The 19,295-nt window shown below is 38.5% G+C and overlaps 1 protein-coding gene across 1 annotated transcript in view; it reads left to right on the top strand.

Annotated features, from left to right (window-relative positions):
- Positions 1 to 19,295, top strand: part of RAB38 (RAB38, member RAS oncogene family) — a 70,914-nt gene that overhangs the window by 12,592 nt on the left and 39,027 nt on the right. The window contains exon 2 of the mRNA XM_062198291.1: positions 14,641 to 14,921. Within this exon, the coding sequence (XP_062054275.1) occupies positions 14,641 to 14,921 (281 nt within the window). The remainder of the gene's footprint in view (positions 1 to 14,640; positions 14,922 to 19,295) is intronic.

Here is a 19,295-nt window from a genome sequence, read left to right as displayed (position 1 = left end):
CTGTCTATTCCCATGCAACTTTCTTTTACTTCCCTTGTGCTACTTTTCCCATTAAGGTTTTTATTAGTTTATACCTGTCCTTCCTGATTTTCAGCAGACCCTACCATGATTAGTTAAATAATTTAATGAATGTTGTAGAGTCAGCAATGAAGTAAAGAAGGAGAAATTCTCAAGTGGGAGGAGAATCAAGTAAGAGCAGGCTTTTGGAAACAAGATGTGGAGAATGTAAGATATTCAATAGTTTCAAATGTCATTACTTTTCACTGTGTGTAATTTTTGCCATTTGTTTACTGATGTGTTTTAAAAAATATTTTAATCATTGAACAGGAAGGAGGGAAGGAGAGAAGGAAAAAGGGAGAGGACTTTGAGAAGTGAACTGGTTCACTTCTGCATTGGTCAGGGCTAGCCTGAAGCCAGTAGCTGTGAAGTCAGTCTAGGTAACCCACATGGGCCCAGTAATTGGGCCATCACTACTGTCTCCCAGGGTTTGCATTACCAAGAAGCTGGAATCAGGAGCTAGAGTCACATATTAAACCCACGCACTCTGATGTGGGATGTGGATATCTTAACCTCTATGCTAAATGCCTGCTCCATTGATAACTTGTTTAAACTTCGTTCCTTATTGTTCGTATTTGGATTTAACTTTTATTTGGTTTATCAGTCTTGTTTAAAACTACTTTCTCAAGAATGATGAACCACTTTTGTGTACTTTGTCAGGCTAATGCAGACAAAGAAAATATCTATAGTGTTGGATTGTTCAAACAAATTGGTTTATTTTATAGAGTGAAGTTTAAAACAAATAAATTAAATTTCTTTGTGGGAAGACTGCTTTCTCCTACAATATAATATGCTACTAATAGCCACTATTTATTGTCAGGCATGGTTCTATGCATTTATAAGCATTAGTTCATTTTTTTTACATTAAATATTTTTATTATTTAGCTGGTACTTAAAATTGTACATATTATGGGGTACCATGTGATGTTATACATGTATACATTGTATAATGCTGAAATCATGATAAATCTCTAACATTTGTCATTTTTATGCTGAAAGCAAACAAAATACTTTTTTCTATATTTGTTTTAAAAAAACACAATGTTATTGTTTTGTATAGTCACTGTATTGTGCAATAGAATACCACAACTTCTTTCTACTAACTTACTACCTGTTAATCAGCCTCTCAATCCCGTCATCCTTTTATTAGTCCCATCCTCTGTTAATCACCATTCTACTCTACTTCTATGATATCAACACTTTTAGATTCCACATACAAGTGAAATCAATATGCATCCTATCATTCATTTTTCACAATAAGCTTATTAGTAGACAGTGTCACTTTTCAAAGTTTGTACTCATTTATTCATTAATTTGAAAGACAGAGAGACAGAAAGAAAGAGCAAGGGAAAAAATCCTTCCTGCTGGTTTATTCCCTACATGCTTGCAACAGCTGGCTGGGGCTGTTAGCTGAGAACTCAGTCTGGGTCTCCCACATAGGGTGGTGAGGACCTAGTACTTGAGCTATCACCTACTATTTCCCAAGGTATGCATTGGCATAAAGCTGGAATTAGGAATGGAACTGGAATGGAACCCGGGCGCTCCATAATGGGATGTGGATATCTCAATGGGGTCATAATTGTGTGTCAAATTTAACTGTGTGTCAAATGCCCCCTCTCATCCATTATTTTTAAAGACACCAATATTCACAAATTTATGTCTTGTTTTAAACATTTATTTTATTTATTGAAAGACAGTTACAGAGAGAGGTAGAGATAGAGAGGTCTTCCATCTGCTGGTTCACTCCCCAAATGGCCACATGGTGTGAGCTGAGCTGATCTGAAGCCAGGAGCCAGGAGCTTTTTCCAGGTCTCCCACGTAGGTGCAGGAGCTCAAGGACTTGGGCCATTCTCTGTTGCTTTCCCAGGAATGTTAGCAGGGAGCTGGATCAGAAGCGGAGCAGCTGGGATATGACGTGACGCCCATATGGGTTGCTGGCATTGCAGACTGGCTCTTTAACCTCGCTGCACCACAGTGCCAGATCCTCTAAATCTATTTTGAATCATTCTACTCTAGTATTTCCTAACACATGATAAACAATGCAATAGTTTTGTATCTCATGGGTTGTTTAAATTGCATTTAGAAGATGTACATTATATATTTTACAGGAGTAATTAATTAACTTTCAAACCTTTACACTTCTGAATACAGCTGATAATTGAATGAGGTTAATTCTTCACACATCATTTCTGAGACCACATGGTTGGTTTGGCTTAATAGCATCTGTCTTCACATATGACTTTTAGACAGGGAAATCACAGAGCCCAGGGACACAAGTCTCTAGTTTGAGAATTAAAGTTAAGAATGGCAACAGTATTTGATATCACAACTAATACTGTCTCATGCTGTCCTGTGGGTCTGTTTGCATGTGTATGTGTTTTAAATTTAAACAATACACTGTAGAAGCTATAGAAATCCTTAAGCTTTCTCATTTCCCAAATATCAAAGTGATCGTTTCATCACACCTTTAGGCCTAAAGAATTACTAACCATTTTATTCATTAAAAAGCATCAAACAAATTAATTATTTTTTTAAACTTTTATTTAATGAATATAAATTTACAGCTTATGGATTACAATGGCTCCCCCCCATAACTTCCCTCCCACCCGCAACCGACCCCTTTCCCGCTCCCTCTCCCCTTCCATTCACATCAAGATTCATACAAATTAAGTATTATGTTCCAACAACTTAATAGCTATCTGAAAAATTGTGAAAACTAATAAAACACCTAAAAGGTAATCTATAGAAGTGAAATTGACACTTTGAGATGCAATGACTTTGAAGAACCCTTATCTTGACTTTTAAGGAACTGTTTTTTTTTTTTTTCATACTATTTGTTGAACTCTTCACTTGTATAAAATTAATCTTATGTATATAAATTTAATTGAAAATAGACCTTAGTAAAAAAATAAGGATGAGAATAGGAAAGGGAGGAAGAAGAGGGGTAAGAGTGTAGGTGGGAGGGTCAATACAGTGGGAAGAATAACTATGTTCCTAAAGTTGTATTTATGAAATACATGAAGTTTGTATTCCTTAATAAAATGTTTCTGGGGAAAAATGAACTTACAAAGTAAAATAAAAGTATTTTATTTCATTAATTTTTTTCATTTTTTTATTTGAAAGGCAGGAAAAGAGAAGAGAGAGAGAAAGAAAGAGAGACACAGAGAGAGAGAGAGACAGAGAGAGAGAGAGAGAGGAAGAGAGAGAGAGAGACAAAATGAAGAGAGAGATTGATTTCCACAATAGCTAGCTAGGGCTAGGCCAGGCCTAACTTGGGAATCCAGGACTTACATGGGTGGCAGGGACCCAGGTGCTTATTCATTCACCTGCTGACTCCTAGGGTGTGCTTTAGCCAGAAGCTGGAATTGAGACTGGAACTGTGACTTGAATCCAGGCACTCATATGTGGGTTGTGGGTGGCGCAAGCAATAACTGCTACATCAAACACTCACCCCTTATTTCATTTTTAATAACTACAATTTGCTAGGCATGTGTATGCCTTTGTCCATGGAACTTCTCAAGCCTTGGAGTCATTGTTATTTGAGAAGTTCCATGGACAAAGGCACACACATTTCCTGTTCACATGATTCTTGCTTTTGATCACAGTAACTTCCCCAATCTGAGTTTTGCAAAGACATGAGGACATCCACAGGAATGCAGTAATCCGACTGAAAGCTACCCTGGCTAGAGGTCTGATCTTCAGTGTTCCTGTGTTTGCCTTGACAGGTTAAACATCTGGCTGTACTTTGTGTGTCTACTGTGTCATCTCAGGCCACTTTTGCACACGTTTTGGCACTTATGCTCCTAGAGAAATCTAGAAATTTTTTTAAGAATCAAACCTTTGGAGTCCAGGGTCTCTTAGGAGTTATTTTTAAAAGTATCCTTGAAGGCTACTTAGTAATGTTGTCTCAAACTCTAAGAAATTCAGAGATAGCTTTTTGTTTGTTCCATTTGTACTTTAAACTCAGTGGAAGTATTTTTAGCTTCTTTTTTTAAAATTAAAACCATGGTATACTGAGCCTTCTACCTTGATTCATGCCGACTTCTGACTCAGTTTCATTACTTCTTTTTATCCATTATTGGACCTTTGATTGCTATGGAAGTTTATGTCAATCCAAACCAGGTATTTCTCTTAAGCTGGTAGCATTGAAGCCTAATCTAAAAATAGTTTGGAAAAATTTGCTGGGATATTGTGGTAGCACTCATTTTTGCACCCACGCTTATAGTACCTATCATAACTATAAATTTAGAATTTAATGAGAATATTTTTGAAATTTATTCATACTCCTTTACTTCTATGACTGTTGCCTATGGATACCTAACAAAAGAACATTTCCTTTTTTATGCAATCTTATTCTCTTACACACTCCAGTTTAATTTTTTTTTCCCAGAAAACTTTTATTCTAGTTTAATTCAACATATTCCCCATCTGCTGTTTAACAAAGACAGGTTTGCCTATAAGAGGTGACAACCAGCATTAAGATGAAAGGAGAACCATATGTTTATGGGAGGGCTAAAGAAGTTGTGGGAAGAGCTTATAGTTCTTAATTGTAGGAAGATTCAGAGTGGCTCTTAGTAAAGGGCATACAAAATAAACAAGTTGGGTCAGAGAACTTTATTCAGTCTCCACTTTCCCTGCTGGGGTTCTCTGTCACAAACAAGAATGGCTATTAATTGTTACTTCATTATGTCAAGAGTACTTGTATTACCATTCTATTCTGTAGGTCCTTTGTGAGCACAGATCAAGCTGCTTAGAGTGCTTGGAGACAGGCACAGTGATTGAGTAATTCAACTGTGGGTTCAAGGAGTCTGCAGTGTAATTGGGGACACAGGCTATAGAGGTGTGTAGTCCAAAAAAAGAAGTAGTACAAGCCAGGGCCTGATTAGATGACCAGCAAGCAATGCAGTCAGCCAGTGCTGAGGAAGAGAGGAGTGTGGGACTGAGTCTAAAAAGTCTCTGAGAAGACGAAGTGGAGTCCAGTTTTGAAGAATGAGTAGGACTTGATTAGGTGAAGGAGAATGGAGAAGTTATGTTCTAGTGGGAGCGGGGTCGCTGTGGTGTGAGGGAGAGGCAAAGCAAGTCACAGAACTTAGCAGCGTCCAGCAAGGCTGATTCTAGCCCTCAACTTCAAATCAAGATTTCCGATCTCAAAAATCTCTTGGGAGGCCAAGGGGTAAGACAAATGAACTCTTTTTCTCTACCTGGCAAACACTTGTTTGTCCTTCAAGAGCCTCTCTGAAAAATGTGTTCCCGATTCTGGACCACCCAGCCACTGTCACTTGTTTCCCTAGAAAATGGTAACAAAACTCCCCCAACAATCCTGACTCCATTTTTTTCCCTCCACAAATCTCCATGTACAACTTGATGGGTGTACTGGAACAAGCCAAAACATGGTAGACTATTCTGTGGCATAGCAATAACTACAGGATCTTAGATGCACAGCAACAAGAGCCTTTCAATTAAAAAGATGGATCAATAGCAATTATTTCCTCAAAAATAGAATCACATAAGTTTCACTGACTTTTAAATATTTTGTTACGCTGATTAATTTTTTTTAAGATTTATTTATTTACTTGAAAATCAGAGTTAACACAGAGAGAGGAGAGGCAGAGTGAGAGAGAGGGTCTTTCATCCACTGGTTCGCTCCCCAATTGGCCGTAACAGTTGGAGCTACACCAATCTGAAGCCAAGATCCAGGAGCTTCTTCTGGGTCTCCCATGCAGGTGCAAGGGCCGAAGGACTTGGGCCATCTTCTACTGCTTTCCCAGGCCATAGAATAGAGCTGGATTGGAAGTGGAGCAGCGGCTTTACCCACTATGTCACAGCGCCGGCCCTGACACTGATTACTTTTAAGAATATTCCCTTCCAGAAAGAGAGAGCCTAATTGTTTTTATCTTATTTTTATTTATTAGAGAGAAAGAGAGAGAGAAGCAGACAGACATATGGACAAAGCTCTCGTCTGTTAGTTTACTCCCAACATGCATACAATCATTTGAACTGGGCCAGGCTGAAGTAGGAACCACGGTGTCAATTCAGTTCTCTCATGTAAGTGGCAGGAATGTGACTACCTGAATCATCATCTGCTGCCTCCCAGGGTGTGCATTAGCAGGATGTTGAAAGTAGGAGCAGGTCCAAGGCTTGAACTCCAATATGGGATCTCAGTGTCTAAACCAGCATCTTAATTACTTGGCCAGAAGCCTGTCCCTGTTAGAAAGTTCAAATTGTTTTAAATCCTCTGTGAATCACAGAGCATGTCAGCAGTCTGGAGCAAATGCTGTAGGCAGTAGTGGAACACCAAAAGTGTTCATTTGGGAAATGATAGTGAAAAACGTGGCTTTGCTGGTTCAATCAGGCAGAGAAGTACAGAAACTAAAGTACAAGTTCAAGTTCTATTTTCAGCTTTGGCCACCACCTAGAAGTTCAGATTCTTATACCCAATGGCATAAGCCACCTCTTACCTAACAAACACCTGAAGCTCAACTTGCCAGAATCCCCAACCTACTCCCGTATCCAAACGTGTGACTGCCAAAAGTCTTCTCCATCTCAGCTAATCAGACTCTGCTAATCGTGCTCCATAATCTCATACCCTACATCCAGTCTATCATCTCTATCTCCAAATATGTTCAGAAGACAAACACTATTAACCATGTTCACCACTTGTGTTCTGGTCTAAATCATATTATCTCTTGCCTCAGTTATTTTAATAACTTCTTCCTTGGCATCTTACTTCGCACCTTGACTCCTTTAAGTCATTTCTTACTCAGTGCATAAGCCATGGTTATCTATTTAATTCTGTCAGGTTGTATTTCTAATCTTCTCACAGACCTTCCATGCTATCCTCCCTTACTCAGAATTAAAGGCTACATGGATATAATGGCCTGAAACTGTCTACAATCTGAACTCTTGAGGCCCCCACATGACTCAGATTCTCATTCAATCCTTCCTCTCCAGCCCACCCAGCCTCCTTTTTGTTCTCCACTCTAGTGCCTCATTTGTGCATTTGGATTGTATTTGTTGCTTTGTATTTGCTGCTTCCTCTGTCTAAAATGTTTTTCTCCAAAATATTCAGAGGGCTTACTACTTTACCTCTTTCTGTTTTTTTTCAAATGACATCTTCTCATTGAAACTTTTGCTAGCCAATCTGTAACTCTGCCTGCAATCCCAGAATATCATTTTCTCCTTTCCTGTTTTACTTTTCTCCATAATTATTTTCATCAGCTAATATAGTATTGTTTATATACATATTTTAACTATTATCTATCTACTCTAGAGTGTAATCATCATGAAGGCAAAAATATTTTTTTTCTGGTTGCTAGAACATTTCCTGGATCTTAAAATTTTTTGTTAAAGGGGCAAAATGAGATGAGATGAGATGAGACAATTGTAAATAGAATGACTGCAGTGGAAGAGGAGGGAAAGTGATGAATGCGACGTGGCAGGCAACTCTCAAAGACTTGGTAAGCCTGAAAGTATCCACTGGAAAGGGGAAAAGGATTTAGGGATTACTGTAGAGAGTGCAGTGCTTGTCACAGCGGCTACAGAATCTTGGTTTTGGCTACCAGACAGCATATAATTTTATCAGGAAATATTACACAAGGTTAGTTCCAGTATATATGCCAAAGTGACTTGGGAAAATGGTGATTAATTGACACATTTCTGTCATTGAGTTGGCACGGCAAAGTAGTGAAGAGAAAAGATGAAAAAGTTTCAAAATCACTGCCAGTGTCAGACGGCTGCTCTCAGACTGGGGAGACCTTGCTCATGAGGATGGCAGCCTGACTGATCCTACTATGTCAGTTTTTCCTGAGCCTTCAAAACAAGCTGAAGCCATTAGAAGTTCGGTGTCCTTTTAGCTTTTGCAGCAGTTATATACTTTGATTTATTTTCTTCCAGGTTATCGTGTAAGATTCGTGTTTACTTTCGGTTTTATATTGACTTCATGCATTTCACAGGATCACTTCTGGAAATACAGACAACATCTTTGTGACACTAGTGTCTTTTAATTCTGCCATGACCCCCAAATTTAGATTATTTGGAATAGAGTAAATTGATTCTCAAGGATTATTTCTTAAGAAGATGAGAACAATTATGAAAGCAAAACATTGCAGTCTGAGACTTGTTGCAACACATATGCACATAACCCTGGTTATGTTAATTTTCCCCTCCAGTGAATATCTATTGATTATATACTGGAAACGAGAGTTGAATATAGAGTAAGTACATCAGTATGCAACACTAGTGTACAAATATATAATCCTGTAATTTAGAGAAAGAAGAAATCATATTTTCAGTTTATTTCCACTAAGCACCTTGAGTTCTTACCATATGCAAAAGTGATGAAATAGGCATCAGTTTACAATTAAAACATGAGCAACCTGCTCTCCAGGATTTTAATGCCTTGGTGGAGAGTGAAGCATGAGTACACAGCATGATGTGCCTTAATGGTGTAGGACAAAGAAAATGCTGCAGGGTCATGCAATAGGCAATCAATGATTCTTCTGTCAGGAAAAGGAAGGCTGCACAAAGGTGGTGAGATTTCAGGGTACAACTAAAGGACGCATAAGATTTCATTGAACAGCGTGGGAGGAGAAAAAGGAGAGGGCATTCAGGCTTTGGGAACAGAGATGTAAAAAAGAAAGAAAATCCAGGAAGGAATGAAGGATGTGTTTTAGGAAGAACAAGATGTTAGCCCAGTGTGGCTTGGCCACAGAACACTTTGAAGAAAGTGATCAGAAAAGAATTTGGAAAAACTATGACAGCCAAAGATGCACAATCTTACATGTAACGTTTATGAGAGTCTTTTTTTTAGGCATATAAAATTATTGACTAGTTACAACAGCAGCATACAGTGGCAAGCTTTACTGTGTGAAAGAAGATTCTATGCTATTAAAGGATTCAGAGTTAATATCATTCATTGTCTAGGGAATGCTTCAAAACACAGATTCCTGGGTCCCACACAAAGACAGCATCATATTAATCTTGGAGGAAGAGTATTTATAAATTCTATATCAGATGATTTATTATGCAACTTTCTGAAGACTTGTATTATTTGAAACTCAGTAAATTTATTCCCAAGGATAATTTCGTAAGAATACGAGAACAATTCAGAAAGCAAAGCATTCCAGTCTGAAACTCATTGCAACACATAACCCTGGTAGAATAATGTTAATTTTCCCCTCCAATGAACATCTATGAGTTATTTACTGGATTATTTACATTTACTTTCATATTTATTTTGAGAAGAGAGGGAATGACAGAACCTAGAGGCTGACAGTCCTGGTTAGGGAGCTGACAGGGGTCAAGGTGAGGAACAATGAGAGGCTGAGCTGGAGCGGTGGCAATGCTGGTGGAGGCAGAGTCCACAATCATGAGCCTCTTCTGAAGTCGCAGTGTTGGTGGAATGTTGGAGCCCATCTGGACGAGGGTGAGGAAGGAATTTGAAGATGTATGAAGGCACAACTCTGGGCAGCAGTGTTGACAGTTGTCCCAGGAACACAGTGGAGGATGCAGCAGGAGTTGGGGGAGAGGTTTCCTAGAAGAATTAACACATTTAATTTGGAATGTACAATCCAGTTTCCTTATTTATTTCCTTATTTATTCCTTATTATTTCCTTATTGTTGACATAAGGAAACTGAGGCTCAGAATGGTAACATGACTCACCTGAAGACACAGAGGCAGTTGGTTAGGAGCAAAGCAGTAAAAGAGTGTGCTCAGTTTAATAGAAAACCTATCACACTTCCTGCTGTTGGTTTTATTTCTGTCTAAAAGATTCACTGCTTGATTATGCCTACTGAGAGCCTCTATATGGTACTAATTACAAAGTGAAAATATCTTTAAATACCCATTATGACTGTGAAGCTTGTGTGTATTTTTAGCGAAGACTATGACACCAAATGAGCCATTACAGGCTATTGGGACTGGGGTGGAGTATGGCTTGATTTCATCTAAGGCATAACAGCAGGAAGGGGCCATAGAGATCTGCCACACAAACTTCACTTGACAGATAACAAAACCAACTCTTAGGAGAGAAATGCATGTGTCTAAGTGTGGTCTGGTAGCTGCTGATTAAAATTAAGGCTTGTATGTTTCTGACTCTCAAGTCAATTCCTTTTTATCATGAAGCTACCCAAATTGTTACTGCAGCAATTGCATTAACCTTTACGATTGAGTTGATATCTTTAATGCCTTTCAAAACTGGAAGTGAATCATGAGCCATATCTATACTGCTATTAAGTGTGTATTTAGAGACTAAGAGAAGTGGGGAACCTACATTATGAATTAGATCATTTTCAGTGCCAGCTTCCGTTATAACACTCCTTAATTTAGACGTGCCTCATGGGCGAAAAAACACTCCATGGAACTATGCATGAGCTGCACGTAGCCCATATCCTGGACCACATTAGCTATTCAGTAAATGTGTGTTGAATGAGTCTTACCAGGCCAAAGGAAGTTTTTGAATAGTAATATTTTAATTTTTTTAATGAGAAGTTCATCAGGTCTCTACTATGCCCCTAAGTAGGCACTCACCAGGAATCACATGGTTCTCATTCTTTTAATAAGAAACACCAGAGAGGCCGTCATCTGACAAAGGAAGGATAAAATGTGAGTGCTAGAAATGCCCTGATCTGAATGTGACCCCTTGCTGGAATGCCAAAAAGATAAACTTTCCAAGTGAGCTGGCCCAGTGACCTCAATATACAAAAGTCTTTTCTTTCTAGAAATAAGCTATCTTCTTGACTCTGATCTGACACACCCAGACTCAAACACACACACATACACACACACAATTTCATTTTTTGTATCCCTGTAGGCCTTTTTGCATAGTCTTAAGGTAACCCTTTATCATATTTTTGAAATGCAAAATCTTTATTCTAGAGGGCTTCCTTACTCTATGATTAAAAGCCCTGGACAAGCAGATTACTGAATAACCCATGACTTTACTCTTCATCTGATTAGGTCCCTGAAAGAAATCATAAGACATCCTTAAAAAGCCTAGAGGCCTTTGGAGTTCCTAATGATCACAGAGAGCTTTTCTCCCCTATCTTCCTCAAGCGTCATGGCCACCCTGAGCAGCATCAAAGGAGGTCACTGTTTGCATCAAGAATTAAAAGAGAGATGAACATTAAAAATTCATTTGGGAAATATGAAAGTTCATCTGTGGGTTGTGTGTCATATGAAGAGTATTTTACCCATTTCTTTCATTGACTGAATGACTGTGGGAAATTAAAAAAAATACTCCATAACACAACTCCTGTAAGAAATATTTTAGGATTGTCATGTGCTAGCCCTGATAAAATGCTCTTTTTTCCCACTAGTACTTGCTTGAGCATACAGGCTCACTCATGAGAGCCAAAGTCATTGACCTTCATCCACTTTCACTGAGTGCTTAGGGATCCTCTCCTCTCCAATCTCAATACTAATGCAATGTGGACTTAATTTATCAAATAATTTGTTAATTTGAAATAAAATGCATCATCAAAACTAATGTAAAGTATTCTTAGTGTAAAGTATGTTGACAAATATTTTCTTAGATACACCTTAGCATTGTAGTTTTTATGAGAAGTTAACTTTTTTTTAAAGATTTATTTATTTATTTGAAAGTCAGAGTTACACACAGAGAAGGAGAGGCAGAAAGAGAGAGAAAAAAAGAGAAAGAGAGAGAGAAAGGTCTTCCATCCACTGGTTCACTCCCCAATTGGCCTCAACGGCCAGAGCTGGGCCAATCCTAAGCCAGGAGCCAGGAGCCAGGAGCTTCTTCCGGGTCTCCCACATGGGTGCAGGGGCCCAAGGACTTGGACCATCTTCTACTGCTTTCCCAGGCCATAGCAGAGAGCTGGATTGGAAGTGGAGCAGCTGGGACTCAAACCGGCGCCCATATGGGGTGCTGGCACTGCAGACAGCGGCTTTACCCACTACGCCACAGAGTTTGTTTTCATTTACATAATTTATAAGACTTTTTACATAAAAACATTTCTCAGGATAAATGCCTTTGTCTGGTCACATACTTCTGGGTGTAGGGTCCAGAAACTGTGAACTCAGTGCTCACTAGTTCCCTTCTTCAAGCAATTACAGGTAGGTAGAAGTAGTATGATTTAGTTCATTTTAGTTGCTAAGCTGGAAGAACTATATTTGGTGTGTGTGTCATAAAGTCTTATCTTGAAGTCAGATTTCATAACCTACATCATATTTTCTTTCATTTTTAACACTTTTTACATTGTGATGTAGTGTGTTAAGCCTCTGCTGGCAAAGAAACACCAGGGAAAGCACTGGAAGATGCCCCAAGTGCTTGGGCCCCTGTACCTGCATGGGAGGCCCAGAAGAAGCTCCTGGCTCCTGGCTTTAGCCTGGCCCAGCCCTGGCTGTTTTGGCCATTTGGGGAGGAGTGAATCAGCAGATGGAAGATACTTCTCTCTGTCTCCCTCTCTCTCTGTAACTGCCTTTCAAAAAAATAACTAATTAATTTAAAAAAAACTGCTGGACAAAGGGTGGAAGTATAAAAACCTGATGATTTATCATTAAAAATTAAAGTATTTTTAATAAGCCATTTATTTATTTATTTGAAAGTCAGAATTAGAGAGAGAGAGGGAGTGGCAGAGAGAGAAAAAGAGAGCGATCTTCCATCTTCTGGTTCACTCCACAAATGGCTGCAATGACCAGAGCTGGCTGATCCAAAGCCAGGAACTAGGAGCTTCTTTTGGTTCTCCCAAGAGGGTGCAGGAGCCCAAGGACTTGGGCAATCCTATGTTCACTTTCCCAGGCACATTAGTAGGGAGCTGGATTGGAAGTGGAGCAACGGAGACGAACTGGTGTCCATATGGGATGCTGGTGCTGCAGACTGCTACACAACAGCACTTGCCCCCAAAATAAAAATATTATTATTAAAAAGTTTCCTTTGACATTGGATGACTAATTTAGTACATATTTATTGACTAGCTAATGAGTTTTTTTTTTAAAGTTTATTTTTATCTACTTGAAAGGCAAAGTAACAGAATGAGAGCGAGAGAGAGACAGAGAGAGAGGGAAAGAGAGAGACAGAGAGATCTTCCATTCACTGGTTCATTCCCCAAATGCATACACTAGCCAGTGCTGGACCAGACTGAAACCAGGAGCTCAGTACTCCATCAGGTCTTCCATGTAGGAGTCGGTGCAGAAGCACGTGGGCCATCATCCGCTGCCTCCCATGTTTCATTCCAAGAAACAGGATCAGAAGTGTAGCAGTAAGTACTCAAATTGACACTCTGATATGGGATGTGGGCAACCCAAGAGGCAGTTTAACCTGGCTCAACAAAACGCCTGCCTCCCCTGCTGCATTCCAAGCATGTAGCCTAGAGTCAGGAATCAATATAGTAGATGTGAAATATCTTTTCAACCTTATTGAATGGGAGGCTCTTGATACAGAAACCTGGAAAGAAATAGTACAAAACTATGGTTTAGTAGTTGAGAATATTCAACATTGATAAATGATGGTGGATTCTGGATTCAAATAGTTCAGGTTTGATTTATGATTTTTCAATATATAATTTGAGGAAGTTACTTAGCCTAAGTATCAATTTCCTTATTTTAAAATGGAGATTGTAGTTGTACCTTGATGATCATTTATAGAAATTACAGTTCTGATGGTTAGTAAATATACAATGAATGCTAGCTATTATTGCCTTTCACTGGAGAAGACTGTGGATGCCTTTTTAACATACTGTATATTTAGCTATTATATTTATTATTTATAATCACTTTTTCTGCTAAAATGGAAGCTCCATGGAGATAAGGATTTTCATGTTTTAATGATTGAACTTCAAGTGTTCAGATCAGTGTTGCCCAATAGAACATTCTGTGATGATAGAAATGCTCTATTTTGGTATCACCTTATATAATACTCACATGTGATTGCTGAACATTTCAAGCATAGCTAAACAATCTGAAGAAGGAATTCTACATTTTATTTAGTTGAACTTAATTAAATTTAAATATACACACATGGCTCATGGCTATTGTTTTAGCACAGTTCTAAAACATTACATGGAACACAGAAAGTTCTCAATACATGCTTTTTAAACAAATGAATTCCCTTCTGTACCCAAAGATATGTATTTATCTGATTGTTTTTGTTTTACAATTTTTTACCCTTTAAATGCTTGTTTCTTATTTTATTTTTATCTGCTTGAAAGGCACAGTGACAGAAAGTGAGATAGAGAAAGAATTCTTCCATCCTTTGGTTTATTTCCCATATGCCAGCAACAGCTAGGGCTGGGTCAAGCCAAAGCCAGGAACTCCCAGTTTCTTCTGGCCACATGGGTGGCAGGAACTCAAGTACCTGAGCCATCATCAGCTGTCTCCCAGAATGCGCTAGCATGAAATTGATTGGAAGCAGAGGAGACAGGACTTGAATCAGCACTCCAAAATGGGATGCAGAGGCTTAACTTACCATGCCAAAAGTCCTTCCCCTTAACTAACTCTTTAAAGACTACCAACGAAACACTTTACTGAATGACCTGCTCATACTGGAGACATTATGAAGTTCCAATATATGAATCAGTCTACAATTATGCTAAGTTTTTTTTACTTCTATTTCTTTTTATTAACAGGTCAAGAGAGATTTGGAAATATGACCAGGGTCTATTACCGAGAAGCTATGGGTGCATTTATTGTTTTTGATGTCACCAGACCAGCCACATTTGAAGCAGTGGCAAAGTGGAAAAATGATTTGGACTCAAAGTTAACTCTCCCTAATGGCAAACCAGTTTCAGTGGTTTTGTTGGCCAATAAATGTGATCAGGCGAAGGATGTGCTCATGAACAATGGCCTCAAGATGGACCAGTTCTGCAAGGAGCATGGTTTCGTAGGATGGTTTGAAACATCAGCAAAGGTAATGAGACATTAAAGGGTAAGCTTATTATAGTGACAATTCACAAGAAAAGGGCACATAATCATTGTCATCCACATCATGATAATAATATGTGTTTGCCTAGTGATTTATTGTTTCCAAACTGCTTTGGGTTTTTTCTCATCTCAAAGCAATGAGTGGGCAAGGCAAGAATTATTGTCCACAATTTAAGATGATTCTGGCTAAGGAAGCAAAGCAATTTGCTCTTGGTCACACTGATAATAGTTAATAACTATTCACTTTTGGGGTACTTCATCATTTAGTGCTCACAACAAACCTATTAAAGATGATTTTATAGTATATGAAAGAAGTAAGCCTCACATTCAATGTTATTGCTTTATTCATAAATTTACACCATTAACATTTAATATAGTGACCTGTACATCATGCATTGTGCTTCGCCCTTTAAAATAATACATGATCAGAACATAGAAATACCATGTTGGAAATAGTGAAATGGTGAGGTGAGAGAATGGTGCACATGTGGAGCAGCAGAAAAGTAGAAGCAGATGGGGGCAGAGGCAGGGCTGGAAGACGAAGGATTCCATGTAACAGGATTAGGGAATCAAAGTTCCCATTAAGTCTTGTGCAACTGTCTTATTTGCTAGGTGCATGTTTTTTGTTTTTTTTTTTTTGTTGTTGTTGTTGTTCTCCTCTTTTTGTTCGCTTCTATTTTTACACCTTAGTGTCAGAGAAAAATATACTCATGGTATTTTGAAGATAAAAAAGGATAAATAAAATAATTTTATCATGTTTTCTTGATGTTTTCTACATGCCTATAAATATGTTTTATATTATTAGAACTGCAATATTCATATAGTTTTGTATCATGAGTTTTTCTACTTTTATTTCCTTGTGAAACAGAAATATTAAATATTTGTGATGGATAAGCACTATGCTATTTGGAGGAGTCAGCTAAGAACAAGATAAACACCCTTTCTATAGTTGTGTTCACATTTAAACCTTATTCACATTTTAACTCTTTGGCTTATCATTAGAGGGTGGTTTGCAGTTATAACTTCAATGACCATCATTCAGGAGGGCTGAAGAGGAGCCTCTAAAGGGCTTTACAAGGGACAGTAGAATGGTCCAATTTGCCCTGGAGATTACGGAAAGATAGATTGGATGGAGGTAACCTGTTTTCCTATGAGAGGTACACTGACCTCTATTACTATGGAAGGCAATGAGGGCTTGCTTAGTATGGTGACCAGAGAGTTAAGGAAAAAAAAATTGTGCTTGAGGACATCATTAAAGTGCAAAAATCAGCAGAATGAAGCAACTTCTTGTTCTGGGAGATGATGGAGAAAGAAGAGACGGTGGTAGTGTCACTTCTTGTCAGAGTTGCTATATTCTATTGTCGCATTCATAGAGAATCTGAATGCCTGCCCTCTCTCTGTGCTGTCATCATCTATGTTCACATCTGGGAAATTGTTATTCCTCAGTTCCTGCTACTGTCTTCCTTCTGAGGCTCCAGTGTACCTGTGTGCTTTTCTTCCTTGTTTCCTTTCAAATGTCCTTTATTTCTCTCCTTTGTTAAGACTCTTCCTTGTGTCAGGCCATAGCTCCACAATTTGCTATTTTTTAGCTGCCATTGACCTTTTTAGTTCATCTGTTTGTAGGATTTATTGCACTGAAAGTAGATAGGTACAGAAGAACTCACATGCATGATTAAGTTATAGAAATGTAACAATTATTTTTTTTTGGCCTGATACTCTTTCTTGGATATTAACTTGACTTCTTAAAATTCCAAAACATGAGTGAATTCTCCTATTGCCCTTTTCTATAAGCCACATGCTGTTCCCACTCTTTAGCACCTTCATATTCCTTCAAACTGCTTTCTTCCAAATGGAGTCACTCTCCAGTCCAGAAGCTTTCAACTCTGGGGGGGAAAGAGTAGGGTTTTGGAGAACTTGTCTCAGTTGATTCCTTTAAATCTTAATGACAAACTAGGCTGAAAATATGGGGAGGGAAATCTTTAGTTATTCATTCATTCAGCAAATATTATTGAATACCTATTATGTGCTGGATAAGTCGTCCAGGCACTGGGAATACAGTAACTTCCAAAACAGATGGACTCCTGGCTTTTGTGGATACAGAGTAAGTAAAATATATAGTGTGTAAGATACTGATTAAGTGCTAACAAGAAACTAGAGGGAAGAAAGGAAGTGGTCTATGAATTGTGGGGAGGATTGAAATGCTGTGGAACAAAGGATCTTATGAACATGTCTATATTTTTTTTGTCACTTTTCCTTCTTCAACCACTGAAATATCAAACTCTGTCTACTTAGAGACACAACGTTCATTCACTTAAGACTGGCTGACCCCCATCCGTAGATATTGGCTTTCTAATCCTCCCAATCTCCACAAGTGTGAACTTTGAAGAGATGTTTTTTACAGTATGGGAGAGGTAGAATGGAATTTCACAAGCTAATATAACTGAGAAGACAAGACTTCTTTGTAAAGGGTGGAGCCCACAGTCAACATCCCCTTTCCCTCCAAACACACTATTAGTTAGGTTGCCCTTCTGAGTGTCCTAATGAAAAGGGCTTGCCAGAGCCAGGTTAGTATTCCAAGTCAGCATCTAAAAGCTCAGGAACAATAATGCACCATTGACAAACTAGAGTGTCACACTGTTCAAAGTCTTTTGTAAAGATCTTGATAAAGCTCTGCTAACTTTCTGAGTGTAGTGTTACCACATTTACAAACTGAGTCCCAGACCAAACTGTCCGCCTGAAGCTAAGATGGCAGCGTTTGCGGGTGATTGATTCATTCTTTGGACACATTTCAGGTCAGGAAAATTTCCCATAGAGATCTTTCTCTTATAAAAGGAATCTGTTAACATTTAGAGTCCTCTTGAGTGACGTCATAATCTGATGATAAATATCTGCTTTTCTCTTTTTAAATCTCCAGAACTTCTTAAGAGCCAAAACCTACAGCCTGTGGCTTTGTCCTTATTGACACATCCTGTGTAATCCTTTGGGTATCATCATCAGCTTGGCCATCTCTCAAGCTGAAACTGGTAGGATATTAGAGGAGTTTGTCATTGAAACCTGCCTCCAGCTTGCTCTTGATGCTGCTGTTGACGAACTTTTCCCTCTTACTCTTTGATATTCTATAACAACTTTCTGTGGGTTTTCATGCCTGTTACTATTGTAGAGACAATCATAGTAGCCCTTGTCTGGCTAGTGAATTAAGACAGAGTAAGCAAAAATTAAATGTATTCTGTGTAAATGTGTATCTGATTTTTCAGATCCTCCCTTCCAATATTAAAACCAAAGGAAAGGAAATAAAAATATTATTTCCTAAGTCAAGTTTCCAACCTTTGAATTATTTTCCTTTCTCAGCTATGTTTCCTTGGATTTCACCTGTAAATTCTGTAGGCAATGTGTAACTAGGGTCATCATATATCCCTTGTCAGTAGCTAAATACATTTTATATTCTAATCATAGCTACATTTTAATGATGGAAATCTTAGAAAGGAAGTGAGAGACAGAGAAAGAGGGTGAGAAAGAGATAGTTCTATCTACTGATTCTGTCCCTGAAATGCACACAACAGCCTGGAGCCAGGAATTCAATCTGGATAGTCCAAGTGGGTGGCAGGGTCCTAAGTATTTGAATCATCATTTTGCCTTCCAAGGTGTACATTAATTGGAAGCTGTAATTAAAAGCAGAGCTGAGACTCAAGTGCAGATGGGGGGAACAAGGGATGCAGGTGTCCAAAGTGGTGGCTTTACTGCTGGGCTAGAATCTCACCCCTGATGAAATTTTATATATTACTGTTTCTAAGAGTATTTATAATATGTTTTGGTATATCTGTCTCTTTAAGTTGTGGGCCCTGCCATACTCTTGCTAATGCATTCCTAAAGTTTGTAGTACTATCCTCTGGGCCCATCAGAGGTTAACTGGTCCTTGCTTCCTGCTGACCAATTTACCTGCTGCTTTCTTTGTATCCACTGCCTTAACTTTCATGAGATGCTGTTTTGAGATATACCATCTAATCATACCTACCCATCTTTAGAGTTGTTGTGAATGTTCAGGAATAATGAATGTAGGATTCCAAGATGCATTAAATCTGTTCTCACCCCCACCCCAACACACACACACAATCACACACTTCCTTGTTGTCCATACCCACAACTCATGTGTTGATCTAGGCTTCACTGTCTCTGGCTCTGATGCACACGCCAACTGCATTTTAATGGAAGGGTCTGTTTCTATATCTTATTCTGTTTCATTCTACTACATCTTGCTGTTCAAGTTATTCGAGTGCAAAGGTTTGGTTGCAGTCTTGTTTTGAAATAGGACATTAAGAAAATGCCTGTGTGGGTGGGAATTAATGGAATAAATTCTATCTTT

This window comes from Lepus europaeus, chromosome 7 (assembly GCF_033115175.1).
Source record: "Lepus europaeus isolate LE1 chromosome 7, mLepTim1.pri, whole genome shotgun sequence".
NCBI classification, from domain to species: Eukaryota; Metazoa; Chordata; class Mammalia; order Lagomorpha; family Leporidae; genus Lepus; species Lepus europaeus.
Note: the sequence above shows the minus strand (reverse complement) of the source record. Positions and strands in the feature narration are given on the sequence as shown.